The sequence below is a fragment of the Onychostruthus taczanowskii genome, unplaced genomic scaffold (genome assembly GCF_017590055.1).
Source record: "Onychostruthus taczanowskii isolate IOZ18803 unplaced genomic scaffold, ASM1759005v1 scaffold118, whole genome shotgun sequence".
Taxonomy (NCBI): Eukaryota; Metazoa; Chordata; class Aves; order Passeriformes; family Passeridae; genus Onychostruthus; species Onychostruthus taczanowskii.
Window position 1 is genome coordinate 910,865 of NW_024498329.1, and position 13,918 is coordinate 924,782.

The 13,918-nt window shown below is 43.6% G+C and overlaps 1 protein-coding gene across 5 annotated transcripts in view; it reads right to left on the reverse strand.

The window, feature by feature from the left end:
- TMEM266 (transmembrane protein 266) overlaps positions 1-13,918 on the reverse strand; it is an 83,206-nt gene that overhangs the window by 16,909 nt on the left and 52,379 nt on the right. For all 5 annotated transcript variants that reach the window (XM_041427726.1, XM_041427724.1, XM_041427727.1 and 2 more), the window contains 4 exons: positions 13,200-13,256; positions 11,332-11,470; positions 9,707-9,822; positions 1,518-1,704 (listed from right to left, as the gene is read on the reverse strand). In XM_041427726.1, the coding sequence (XP_041283660.1) occupies positions 1,518-1,704; positions 9,707-9,822; positions 11,332-11,470; positions 13,200-13,256 (499 nt within the window). The remainder of the gene's footprint in view (positions 1-1,517; positions 1,705-9,706; positions 9,823-11,331; positions 11,471-13,199; positions 13,257-13,918) is intronic.

The window sequence follows — 13,918 nt, forward strand, 5'->3', positions numbered from 1 at the left end:
ATGAACTCCAGAAATTGGAAATTTATTCTGCATATTCAGTATAAATGTTTAAATACAACAAAACTGCACCTGACCCAATATGTGAAGCAATCCATGCTTTCTTATTTGCTCAATGTCTTTTTTTCTTTTTTTCTCAGTGAAAAGTACAAATCCCTCTAGTCATGTAACCTAAGTGCAGAAATCAATCCTGAAGATTGGGTGTCTACTTTGTTGTAAGTGTGGGCAGCATTTTACAGGAAGACATGAATAATGAGTAATTCTGTTAACCTGGATGTTGGAATGAATACCTTGGACAGAAGAATTTTTCGATCAACCTCCACAGCACTAAAATTTCAGCAAGCCTCCTTACAGTGTGTGCAACACTCTTCAATTCTAAATGTAACCCACAAGGAACACATGCATAAATTATAATATATCCACTGGGGAAACCTCTGAAATACTACAAAAAAAGAGGGAAATGCATTTTAGGGGTCAGTCTGCTCAACTGTCTGCTTTTAAATACAATTTCATATCAGGAATAACTAATGGCTTTACTGTAGTTAGTGTTCAGATATTATAAAGTGGAAAAAACCAAAACAATTTTTACATGCTTTCACTACTCTGTAGAGAAAGGAGAGGATTATAATTTGAAAATGTCTAACAGCTTTTGAAGTAGCTGTGCCTTGAATTCTAAGTTTGACCAACATAAAGATACCATGCAAACTTCTAATTCCAACAGATCCACAATAATTAAGCTAAGATGCCCAAGGAAGACTAACATACCACTAAGGCAGAAAATGTTGTCTCCTCTGGAATATTACATTAAAGCAGGAGACATTCTGCACTCCACTGGAAGGGCTGGTGGATCACAGGAAAGGAGCTTTGTCTTTTCCAGAAAAAAAATCAGGTCCAGTGCTTGCACAATAAAATGTGATCCAAGCAGATGTAACTGCTGCTGTCCCTGCAGCACAGAGCTGCCCAGCAGACACCCCGGGCAGCAGTGCTCCTTACCACGGCCACGTGGCACTCAGACATGCAAGCAGGATGCCCACACTGCCTTTCCCTCCTTTTCTGGCACCAGTGCTGCCCTGCCCAACACTGGCAGCTTTAGGGAACTGGTGAGAGCACAGCCTCCAGGCAAGGCAAGCCTCACAGCTGATGCAGGAGTCCTCTCCAAACCACAGAAATGCAAGTGGCCAAAGACCAAAACTGTTTTTCAATGTTCTTCCCAATTTCCCTGCTTTTACCTGTGAGTGATTATCTTTGGCCAACTTTCATTTGGCTGCTGCTTCTCCAGTGTTTGGTGGATGTAACCATGAGGACACTGGGAAAGTACATCATAGCCATATTTTCTTCCCCTGTCATTTCTTTGGCTCTGTTTAGAACCTGCTCCCAAATACAACAGCTCCTGCAACTTCAGAGCACATGCAGCCTCTCTGCAGCAATGGGAAACTGCAGCCTCCAGGGAAGCAATGAATCCCTGCAGGAGGGAAGGTGTCCAGTGGGATCCCACTGTGGAGGATCAGCTGTGCACTCACCTCGTGCAGGTCGCAGCTCAGAGATGCTCTCGGTGGCTTCGTCGTCCGAGTCTTCAGTGGCCACCACCTTGTACCTCTTGCTGCTCTGTTTGTTCAGCACGTGTGGGACCTGCAGGGCAGCCTCTCTCTCTGCAGCTAGGTCCAAATCCTGCTGAGCAAGGTGGGCCCTCAGCTGCCTGATTTCAAACTAGAGGAGAAAACAACACCACAAACCGATGTCACGTGAGCATAGCCAGAAGTTTATATGTTACAAGTGGGGACCTATTACTCATCACTAAACACTACAGGTCTGGTAAAACAAATAGTGTGGTTGAGCCAGGACATGAGTCCAAGCTGGTGGTGCTCTCCCAGAGCCTATGTAAGCTGGACCATTGCTCACACAGCTAAAGACAGTGACTGCCTCATGCTGGTCCTCTGTTTTGGACAGCTAAGTCCTGATGCTAAGATTCTGGACAGTTTTAACAAGTCTTACTGCCCAACCTCATGTAACCTTTATAGCAGGAGACCATTTTTAACAGGCATTTAGGGAGTTAGGTTCATGACAAATATCCCTAATCAGACTTTGTAATGAGGCTTCCAATGAAGAGGAGGTTCTCTGAGCAGCACCCAGAAGGGTCCTCCCTCACCAGTGAGACAAGGAGAGGATACTACTGTCCTCTTCTGACTTGAAATCTTCTGTACTCAGCAGTGTGCAGAAAACCCTGGGGAAGATTACCACTTTTCTGGCCATTCTCTCAAACATGTTAAAGAACTTCTGCAGCCACAAGGAGATGTGCTCATGACTGGTGTTATACAGCAGACACCTGAAAAACAGAAGCTACCAGGTACAATCTGACTGAGGGATACAGCAGATTTAGTTTTTGATGGCCAGTATCTTCCACAATGCAGGAAGGAAAACAGTGTTTTTTGGAGAGGCTGCAGAGACTCTTTATACCCTTACATAAGCAGGAAAAAACTCCCTGTGCCACACAGCACAGCTGTGGGGCTGCAAGGAAGTTTCTCTTTAAAAGAGTAACTCTTTAAAATCAGCAGTACAGCAGTGACCAAGTCATGTCTAATTCTAGAGTTTGAGAGGGAAACACAAATGAGGTGAGTAACAGGACACGGCAGCTGCCACTCCACAGCCACGGCACACACGGAATTGGCACCTCCATGCTGGAAAACTGCTGTGGAACAGCCCTGACTGAGTGCACCTGGCTGTGCCTCTCACCCTCAAATGTGACTCAGATCTGCTTCACTGGCAGATTTTGGGACTCATCACCGCAACCCATTCATTCCACTGCAGTCAGACATGGTGCAAACACCGGGGAGGGGAAAGCAGACAGAATTTCCACAAATTCAGGAAAGGAAAAGGGATTCCAGTTTGCCACACCTGGAGACGATCTGCTTTTCAGAGCATCTGGGAAGGAACTACAGTAACTGGAAGGCCCATTGCAAGACTCAAATCTAGAAAGCCAAAGGGCAGCTCAAGCTTTCCAGATCCCATTAAAGCAGCTAATCCAGGGCTCTAACAAAGCACACAGCTTTTCCTCCATCTGCAATCCAATGCACAGAGGGCTGGCAGCTGCAAACAGCTGGCTGCAAGTGCTCACTGCTTTAACCAAAGGTCTTCTGGCAGTGGCAGTCAGGAGTCAGGTGGAATCAGCAAATGTCAAAATTCTGCCCTGCCCCCTGATTTCCTGCAATGAAGCCTCCATGGCAGATTCTTGTTATTGTGTTAACCTATTGCTAGGAAGAACTGGCACTGCTAACTCTGTTCCCAGCCAGCCTGAAGCATCCTGAAGCTCAAGGTGCTTGTGCCAGTATGAACATAGGGAATTTCAGGTTTTATCCTTGACTTGAGAAAAACAAGGAATCACAAGGAATACCTTACATTCCACCTTTACAGACAGAAAGATATCCTTTGGTTTAATGGAAGAAATGCATTCAAACAAATTGGGCAAAAAAGAAATTTGGAGATTTTTTTTTTCATGTTGTCTAGCTCAAACATAAGTTCTGTTTTTCTACATTTCACCCTGCAAAAACATTTACCTGTGTCAGAAAAAGAAATAACTGTCATTGAAATGCTTAATTCTGGCCCAGAGTTATGGTACGATTTCCTTTTTTCATGCAAGACAAAAAATCGGCAGGTATTTTTTAAAACAAATAAACAGAACTAGCTAGAAGTCAGCTCAATAACTATGTCTGCATCAGATCCAATTTAAGGAGCTTCAGCAGTTACAAAGATTTGCTGAGCATCGTGACAATCAGAAGCCTGAAGGCCTCACTGCGTGATACAGGTGTGAAGGAGGAGGTCACAGCAGAAACGGGGGAGAGCCCAGACTCCTCCTGCACTCACAGCTCCCGGGGACAAAGTGAGCATTTCCAACCAGCACGGGTCACTGCCAGCCCTTCCAGCCCGCACGGCCGGGCAGCTGCTCCGGGCCCGGCCCGGGAGTGTCCGGGCACAGGTCGGGAGTGTTCGGCACAGCCCGGGAGTGTCCGGCACGGCCCGGGAGTGTCCGCGCCAGCCCGGGAGTGTCCGCGCTCGGCCCGGAGTGTCTCGGCACGGCCCGGGAGTGTCCGGGCACAGCCCGGGAGTCTCCGGGCACAGCTCGGGAGTGTCCGGTACAGCCCGGGAGTGTCCGGGCACAGCCCGGGAGTGTCCGGCACAGCTCGGGAGTGTCCGTGCCCGGCACAGCCCGGGAGTGTCCGGGCACAGGTCGGGAGTGTCCGGAGTGTCCGGGCCCGGCCCGGGAGTGCCCGCGCCGCCGGCTCGGCTCCGGCCCGGCGCGGACACGGGCCCGCAGCGCCGCGCTGCTGCCACCTGCCGAGCACAGCGGGAACTGCAGCCGCGCCACCAACCGCGGGACACACCGGGAACGGGAACACACCGGGAACGGACACACTCGGCACGGGACACACCGGGCATGGGAACACACCGGGAACGGACACACTCGGCACGGGACACACCGGGCACCACAACACCATAACAGACAGTGAACTGGGTTGCAGTGTCACCCTGTCACAGCCACCAGACTGGGGCACTGCTGTCACCCTGTCACAGATACCAATCGGGGTGCCAGTGTCACCCTGTCACAGACACTGAACCTGGGCACTGCTGTCACCCTGTCACAGATACCAGTCTGGGTGCCAGTGTCACCCTGTCACAGACACCGAGCCCGGGTACCAACAGCCCCTGTCACAGAGGAGAAACAGAATTTTTGTTCACAAAAGGCCTGGATCTACAGAGGTGATTGTTCGGTAGGAATTGTTTCCTAAGCAGTATCCCGGGATCCTGCAGACGCTGGAACACAGTGTCAGCCACTCAAAGCAACCCCTAAACCAAAGGTTGAGTCTCAGGGCGTGTTCCTTACAGGTGAAATGCAGCGAGAGGCTGCATGAGCAAATTAGGTTGTAGGTGCTTCTGTCTACTGAAGACTGTATTGCACACTGACCTCAGGCAGTTCTGATGTGTACAAGAGCTAATGAGATTGCTCTGACTTCATTCAGGCAGTCCAGAGCAGCTAAAATAAATCATTAGAAGGTATATATAACAGTTTTTTTAAGGTAAAATTCTGGGCCAAGGGAACATGTTGAATTTCTATTTGCAGTCGGAGCTGATGTAGCGACCTGAGCGTACACCTGGACCCGCACAGCTGGGCTGAGGAAAGCACGGTCTGTACCTCAGGTACACCATCCTTTGGTTTGTTTATTGTAACTCATAGGTATCAGCTCTGTGGAAGAACCTTGCAAATCTCCCTCAGCCTGCAGGGCAGGGGCACACTGCACTTATCATCAGATGACAAAAAAAGGCATATAAACTTAAACACATGCTTTGGTTTGTTTATTTTAACTCATAGGTATCAGCTCTGTGGAAGAACCTTGCAAATCTCAAAGAGAGCCAGTGAGCAAACAAATGCTCTTGTGTTGAAGATAACTTGTGACAAAGGAGACAAAGGTAAATCCCCTCCTGACACCTATGACATTCATGTTCCTTAATTACACATACTTTGGTAGCTTCTGGTGGGCATTTATTAATAAGTTCCAACATACTCTGTAACAGAAAAAATATTTTTGAAAACTTCATAGAATCCCAGTATAATCTAAGCTGCAATGGAACTGGGAGTGCCATCTAATCCAACATCTTGCTTAAAGCAGCTCCATTTAGCTCAAATTCTGACTATCTCCAGGCTGTGTGTACACAGCACCACCTCCCTGGCAAGATGCTCCAGTGCTTGCCCATTCTCACAATGAAAATGTTTGTTCTTGTATTTCACAGGAAGTTTGCACATTCCATGCTTGTGTACTGTCTCTGTGCACCTCTGAGAACTGTCTGGGTAACCCACCACCATGGAGCTGAAGACAGCAACAAAGGTCTAATACATGTGGCTGATGTGAAAATACACTCATTACCAAGAAAAAGGCAGATAAAGAATGCTTTAGAGAAGAATGAATAACTAGATTGTCTGGCATGAAGAGAAAGTTCACCAGTGGGAAATTTAAACTTACCATTTTCAAAATCTGTTACATGTCCTCTTGCAGAACAAACCTGGCAATATTTTGTCAGGAGACAAACTAAAAATAATTATGGGGCACTCCTGAGCACTTCCTCACTCAAGTAATGCATTAGGTGATTATTTCTAAGCAGGTAAATTGACAGACCTACCCAGAGCTCTAGATAACATCTCCTTTCACATGCCTGCTTTTATTAAGCGGGCCACCCATCCTAGCTGATATGTTATAATACACATGTAAGACCCGAAAAAAGACTTAGCAGTGAGTCACAGAGTACTCCCCTCTAATGGTCTCACAACAGAGTAGGACCAACACAGTCCCTGAGAGATCAATGAACACTTTAGCCAGAAGCTTACTTGTGTCTAATGCAGGAGCAATAACTTTGCTCATTCTATTAGTGCTGTCTGTACAGAATGCCCTGCCCTAAAACTCATCTACCACTTGGATACAATTCAATGTTTATTTCCATTAGTTTAGCCATTGTTGGTAACAATAAAAATCAGGAGACAGTTGCAAACTAATGATTTATGGGTGGAATAAAACATGGGATGACCTTGGCTGCCTTCCATCCACCAAGAAAATGACTGGTAGTGAGAAATAAATAGAAATTATTGCGAGAGGATAGCATGCGTTATTTCTCCGATAGGTAATTTTACCAGCTAAATAGCCCTGTCATTAAACTGGCAGCTGTTGTACAAATTATATTCCAAGATTAAAAAAAAATACAGCTCCCATAGTTGTTGCAGTGTTAAGAATATGAAAACCCCAGTTCTACAGGAACTGACAGAAAAGGAGCTCTGGTGTGATAAGGCTGAGCACATACTCCTGGCTGTGTTCAGCTGAATGACTCTTCTGAAAGCTAAGCAGAAAAGATCAGCTAAGTATATCTGTTATCACAAATGGAAATTCCTTTACAGGTGATTCCAGAGAAAAAAACCAATCTTCCCTAACTGGAATTCATAGCTAACGAAACTTCAGAACTTCATTTTGCAATTTAAATTATTCTGATAAAACAAAACCATCAGCAATATACTCTTCATATTCTTGACAGTGACTGCAGTTAGACTTCTTTTCCTTCTACCTTTACCCATTTTTAGAAATCCCTCATGTTCCATTCCTGCTTAACAATCTCTTTTTTTGGCCAATGGAGAATAAATAAAAAGCAAACTATTCAAACAGTTGCAGTGGGGTACTACAGAGAACAAAGTGGTGGTCTGTGCAAGTATAAATTATAAATATATTTTGTTTTTCAGATGTACTGTTAGCCAAAAAGCAACATGTGGAAAGAGTTTCCATGTTTGCAAAACTACATCTCCAATGTCAGTCAGGAATGGAAATGTACTTTATAGCTGTAATACCCCATCACTGGTCAAAAAAAACCCCACAACTGACAAAAGAAGGAGAATTCAAAAAGATGAAGGGAGGTTGTATCTTTCCTGCTTTTAATTTTTAAAACAGAAATCCTGGTTTTGTCTGCCTAGCATTAAGCACCAGCTTCAAATCAGCATGGGACTTCTCAGAGAACCAGCCACCAATTATTTTTGTTTTAAATCCCAAGCAAAACAGGCTAACTATTTTTTCCGAATCCTCTAACGAAATAATTAATACTTTGCTCGAAACTTTCAAGATCATTTCAGCTGCAGAATATGCCAGACCCTGAGAATTCCAACTCCAATTGCCTGAGCAGCAGCAAAGCAGTAAGAAACCAAACACAGGATCTCAGAAAAGGAAGCACTGGGAAACCTTTCCACCAAGAATGTTCTCAGCCCCATCTCTAACTACGGAATAAACGCAAATCGCCGGTGTGGTCACAAAGGTGCAGCACCTGGCAGAAATTCAGACATTAAATACCATTAGGAGCCATTTTCCCCATCAGATGCTGTATACAATGTTAATGTGAATATTATAATGCTGACAACTTTTTCTTGACTGAATTATGAAGCTAATAATTTACAAATAAAGGATGCCCTACTCCTGTCAATGTCTTATGTTACTAACTGCAGCAAATTACTACATTTACCTGATATTATACAGCTGAGACAGTTGTTTGGCAGCAAGTCAGGCCAGTAACAGGGATTTAGCATGCTGTCATCTTTCTATAGACTGTATTTTTCCATAGCAGATGACACTTGAAGGCAAGAGGCAAGAGAACCTGCTCTGTTTTCTCAGATTTACGCCTCTCCCAGCGAAGCGTTTCTTTCTTTGCTGTACAGGTTGTGACCATCAGAGCTTGGATTTAGGGTGATTCTGGTCAGACATTCAGGAGTACCTGGCTCAGAAAGAAGAGCACCAAGAGCTGCTCCTGAACCCCACCTGGGATCAGACTATGAAACTACAACATCAAAAACTGTTTAGAGATTGAGAGTGTTATCTGGCTGTACAGCAAAGTTCCTAAAAACAATTGTTTTACAATTTATGATTGTCAAGACCTTTAATATGGTCTGACAGACAAAATACTGCACTGGAACTCAAGAAATCACCTATTTCTCTCCCTTGTAAAATGGGTCTATACCATTTATCTGGCAATTTCACAACCTTGACAGAACCCAAATCACCAAGTATCATCGTGCGAAGCCGTTATGAAGACGACTGCAGTTTTGCCACCCAAGACAATATAGGTGGCATTTACTAATTTTTTGCAGAAGCCAAGCCTTAGGTTTAGAACTTTGCTATGGTTAATATGAGTGACTCAAAACCAGTATTATGAAATTACACACTGTCTACAGTTCTTCCTAAAGCATCACACAGACAAAGCAACTCACTACCACCAACAGTTCACTGCAGAATCCTAGGCTGACATCCACGAGATCTGGACCGAAACCTAAAAATCAGTTGGGGACCTAAATATTGATGTTTTTTATTTCAAAAGTACCTGCCACAAGCCAGGAGTGGTAGTTGAAGTTAGAAATCTCCAGGATTTATTTGGACTATATCTCATAGTTCCCCTTTGTGGTCTGATGGTCACCTCAACACTCACTTATCCCAAGCCTCAATATCCATCCCCGCTTTCTACTTTAAAGCAAGTTAGTCAAGAACTCATTTGCATAAGACAAACGGCAAAAACTCCTGGCTCGTTGCCCCAAAAATGGTTTTACACCTTTTTCATGTAAAATATATTCACTTGAGATATTTCAAACTTCACCTTCCCTTACCTCTAGACTGAATCACTGAACATTTGGGGGCCTGGGAAGAGTCTTAAATCTTGACTTGCTTCCAGGAACTAGAGGCTTCTACTGCAAGATTTTGAGCTTGCCAGGAGTCTCTGACTGACCTACAGGGAAGCCGCCTCTTGCATTTAAAGCAGGGAAATTAATTCTTTTAAACTGCACATCCTTTCCCTAGGAACACTAGCTGCAGTCTCCAACAATGGCTTTTGTACGTTACTACTATGTCAAACTAGCTGTTCTCATTTAATAAATGACAAACTGGAACCATTTATTTTCTGTTCCTCACATTTGTTTTCCTCACCTCTGAAAACACAAGCCCAGCAGCAGAGGCAGCTGACTGCTGTTTGACAAATACCATGCTGACAATATCCTGGCTCCAGTTAATGCTTCTTCAGCACTGAAACCTGTCACCCCACAGCACAAGTCCCAGTGGTACTTCTCAAAGCTCAGCCTGCAGCGAAGTACACGAACTGTTTGACTTGCCTTGACAAGATATGCGTAAATAAAGACATAACTGAACTTTACCCCTTGTTCTTGGCAGATCTGGGTTAGTCTTTCCAGCTGCTCATCTTGAATAACTTTTGCCTTCTCATATTGCTGAATCATCATCTCCATCTCCACTTTCACTGGAAGGACATATGCTGGAAAACACAAATAACACTTAAAACAACCCAGATGTGATTTGTTTTTTTATCAGGAAGAAAACCTTTACAGGCCAAAGGATATCATCCCTTTCCCTTGCATCCAGAGAACCAGAGTATTTCCAATAGAAGCAGCACTAGAGTACATTTTTCAGGGAAGGATTTCTAACACAGGAAATGCAGGGTCTAGATATTGTTTGGTCAGACCTCCATCTGCCTAGCTGAACTGAAATGCATGCTGCCTGCTCTTCCCAGATTCCATGCTAGTACAGCTCTTCCCCAGTGTTTACCACAGATTTCCTGAACTACTGGGTAGGAGGATTTTCTCTTTAGAATCAGTCCCATTCCCTCTAAATCTGAACAGCACAGCTCCCCCAGGAAAAGAACTATTCCACAGCCCTAACCATTTAATTCCTAGACGTTGTGGTTAGAAATCAGTCCTTAATGGACACAGCAGACTAAGAAAGATATTTTGAAGAAACAGAAAGGGCATTTATCTTATATGGCTTTTCAAGCTACAGGCCAGTTTTCAATGCGTTTTCTGAATGGCTCTAGAAATTTTGCTCATGACTTAACTATGGCAAACTCACACTGACCAGAAAAGCTGGTCAATACATACTGCAATTAATGTTTTCTGAAGCTACACAAAATCCTGCCATTTTGTTTTATGCTTCAATCAGAGGGCTATGACCTCTCCTGAACTCTGAACACAAAGTTTCCTGGGCATTTAAACCCAAATCTGTTTAAACTCTGAACACAAAGTTTCTTGGGCATTAAATCCCAAATCTGATTTTTCACACATGAGCAAAATGGCCATTCCTTTTCCCTAAGCTGCCTGAAGCTGCTGAGCACACAGTAACCTACACTAAAGTCCTTGCCTCCAGGCCCAGCCACAGACTCTGCTCTCTGCAACCTTGACTCGCTGGGGCCTTTTCCTCTCCCCTGGCAGATCCCCACAGAGATCTGTGCAGAACACCACCAATATGCACTTCATTTCCAGGATATATAGCACTGCACAGAGCACCTCCTGCTGGGAATCCCCAGGGCAAGAAAATCTTCCTGGAATCCCACATAAAACTTATTTACTGACAAAAACTTAGAAAAGAAAGTCCCAAGACAGAGCTGGCTGTATGGTTATGGGGAGGGTGCAGCAAATATCAGCAAAGCAGAGAATCAATTATTTTGCAGAATCAAGAATGACAACTGGTGGCAAGAGACATAAAGCAGGTCAGGACATTTACTTTACAGGGCAGGGGATAGGAAGGTGCCTAACAGGAAAACAAACCAATAAATTATATAGGGTCCTAGAGAGCAGGAGATACAGCCATGATCTCCAGACCCACTCTCCTCCATGGGAGTCATAACTCTCTTCTGTTCAGTGCTAGCAACATGTAAGAGAAAGGACAATGACAGGAACAGTGGTAGCAAGCAATCTTTCTGTATTTTTAAAACCTCTTTTCCCCAGGCTGCCAGGTGATGCTTGCAGTCCCAAGCTGAGTCCCCACTCACCATCAATGATCCTCTTCACCCTCCATATCCGCAGGGTGATGATAAGGCTGATGGCATCCCACGGGCTGCTGGGGCCGTTAGCCACTGTTGAGGCCACCATTGGTGCCAAGGACAGGATTATGATAGCACCATCAAACACCTAGAGAGAAATCAGTCTTTTCAAACTTTTCCTTAACGTCATATCCCTGCAGTTCCTCTTTGAAATCTTGAAGGAGTACCTCTTTGTCCAAAAGAAATGCAATTACGTACCTATTTGAAAGGGATATGAGAGGTGGCCAAGTCACAGAAAGGCTGCATCCTTTTTAGGTAGCACAACAGAATTCCTTAGTGCTTTTTATGAGGTGAAGAAAGATAAACTGTGGTGGAAGGGAAGGGGGAGAGAAAGGTATTTGGAAATACTGGCCAAAATCCCCAAGGAGAAGTGATAGTCTAAATGTTATTACAGCCAGAGAGTTTTACCATCACTGGTATTTATTACCTGTTACTTGGCATAGTGTCATCTAAAAAAAAAAAACACGCAGTCCCTGCCCATAGATCTTACTGTCTAAATGAAGAGATCAAGAAAACAAGTAGAAAAAGATGGAACCAAGAGACTTAATGGCTCTTGGCCATGTCCTGGCTACTCACATGTGGGGATGGCTGTGCACCTACAGGAGGACTGCCTGCTCTCACTCCCGTGGGGCAGCGAGGCTTGCAAGGAGTTTGGTAATTGGCACTGCTCTGAATGACTTACTGACACTGGCTGCATCGGGATTAGATCAGAAAAAGCAATTGTGCAAAGCATTAGACAGAAATGAGCCAGTCAATGTGTTTCAGAGCAAAGTGGCAGCAGTGCTGTGTCTGTCCCACACTGGCCCAGCAGAGGAGAACAGAGCACCACGCTCTCACTCCTGCTGGAACCCTCCCCTGCTGCCAAGGCCCACTGATTAACTGTTTGCATAAAGAGGCAGGGCACGGTTCTTGTAACAACTACTTATTCAGAACTGTGTATAACCATTCAATGTATTGAAAAGAAATACTTCTTACTGCAGCCACTCAATGGGCAGTAAAAAATATCACTATCCCAAATTACCAAGATGAATTCTCAGAAACTGCTGCATTTAGCCTTAATAGTAAGAAACCCTGAATCAACTATTTAAGTTTCATTTATTTTTTCAGCAAAACAAGTTAAAATGTTTACAACTTCATTACAAAAATATGCAAGTCTCTACACTGATTATGCTCCAAGAACATCCAGATTCTTCTGGTTCTTCCTGCACAGTAGTGGTTTATGAGGCAGTGTCAAGAAAGAGCTTTTAATTTTCCTGATCTCCAGATTTCTGCTCAGATTGGGATTATATATTATTTATTACACATGAATTTGTATTTCTTTCTCTACAAGAGTATACACATTCTATGTATTTTTTAATTTGAGGTACTAATTACAGTGCTTATCAAAACAATTTCACAATAAAAATGGGGGTTTTGCCAAACTAGTATTTACTACCAGGAAACTACATGCAATTTTTCAACTAACTCAACTAATTTCAACTCAATATAAAACTCAGGTGACAATTTTTACATCTCAGGGTACCAGTATCATCAGTTAGACCAGCACAGCTCTAACAACAAAAGTCACACAAAGAGCAAGAAGACCAAAATTCCTCCCTTCATAAAATATTTTCAAATATTGCAATCTTCTGAGGCTCTCAAAGAAAAAGGGACTGCAACACTCAGCTATGGATAATTCACATAATGAAAATAATGTGTGTATTTATCTGCCTTAAAAGATATTGTGTTGCACCAGGTTAATAACAAAGCCATCCAAAGCAGTTCTTCATGGTCTCACTGGGGCTGCCTGGAAAACAGTACCAAGAGAGGGAGCTTACCTCTATTTTGTTTTCAATGTAATCCCATATGCCAAGGACCACAATCCTCAAAATTGTCTAGTAAAACAGATTAGGGGGAAAAAAGATTATGAATGTTATTGCAGTCTTAGATAAACATTTACTCCTTTACCTATTTAGGGAATAATTTTTTGGTCTTATTTAAGCACTATACATTTCTTCTAAATAATAATCTAGAAATGGCTAAACTTCTATATTTAAAAAGCAGATATTGCTTCCCAACCAGTATATTGACTTAGCAAAACCTCCACAAACACATTCCAAGTTCAAATGCTCATCAGTCTTTCCATCTTCCTAAAATTTTGCTTTCAAATTTGTGTGATTTAGATCACCAACCCTCCCGAGCCTCCCACCCAAGCCTATATAAGATCCACCATGGGGCTCCCTCAGTCAGAATGGGAGAAAAAAATCTCTTTTCTGGCTATCTTTGATATGCCAGTGCTCACTGATTTTCTAAGATGCCTAAAGGCACTGACATTTCATCAGCCTGAAGAGCAGATGCCCTTCACTGCAGTTGAAGGCAGTTCCTTTATTTTAAGATCCCAGAATGTCACAGGATAAGGGAGAAAAATATCTCTGTGATACTTCTCTATGAAGCAAAACAGCAATAAGTAGCCTCAGCAGCTAAGAGGAATAAAGAAAAAACACAGAATGAACCAATGGTGAATTCCTATTAAAAATCCAATGGCACCTTTCCTAAT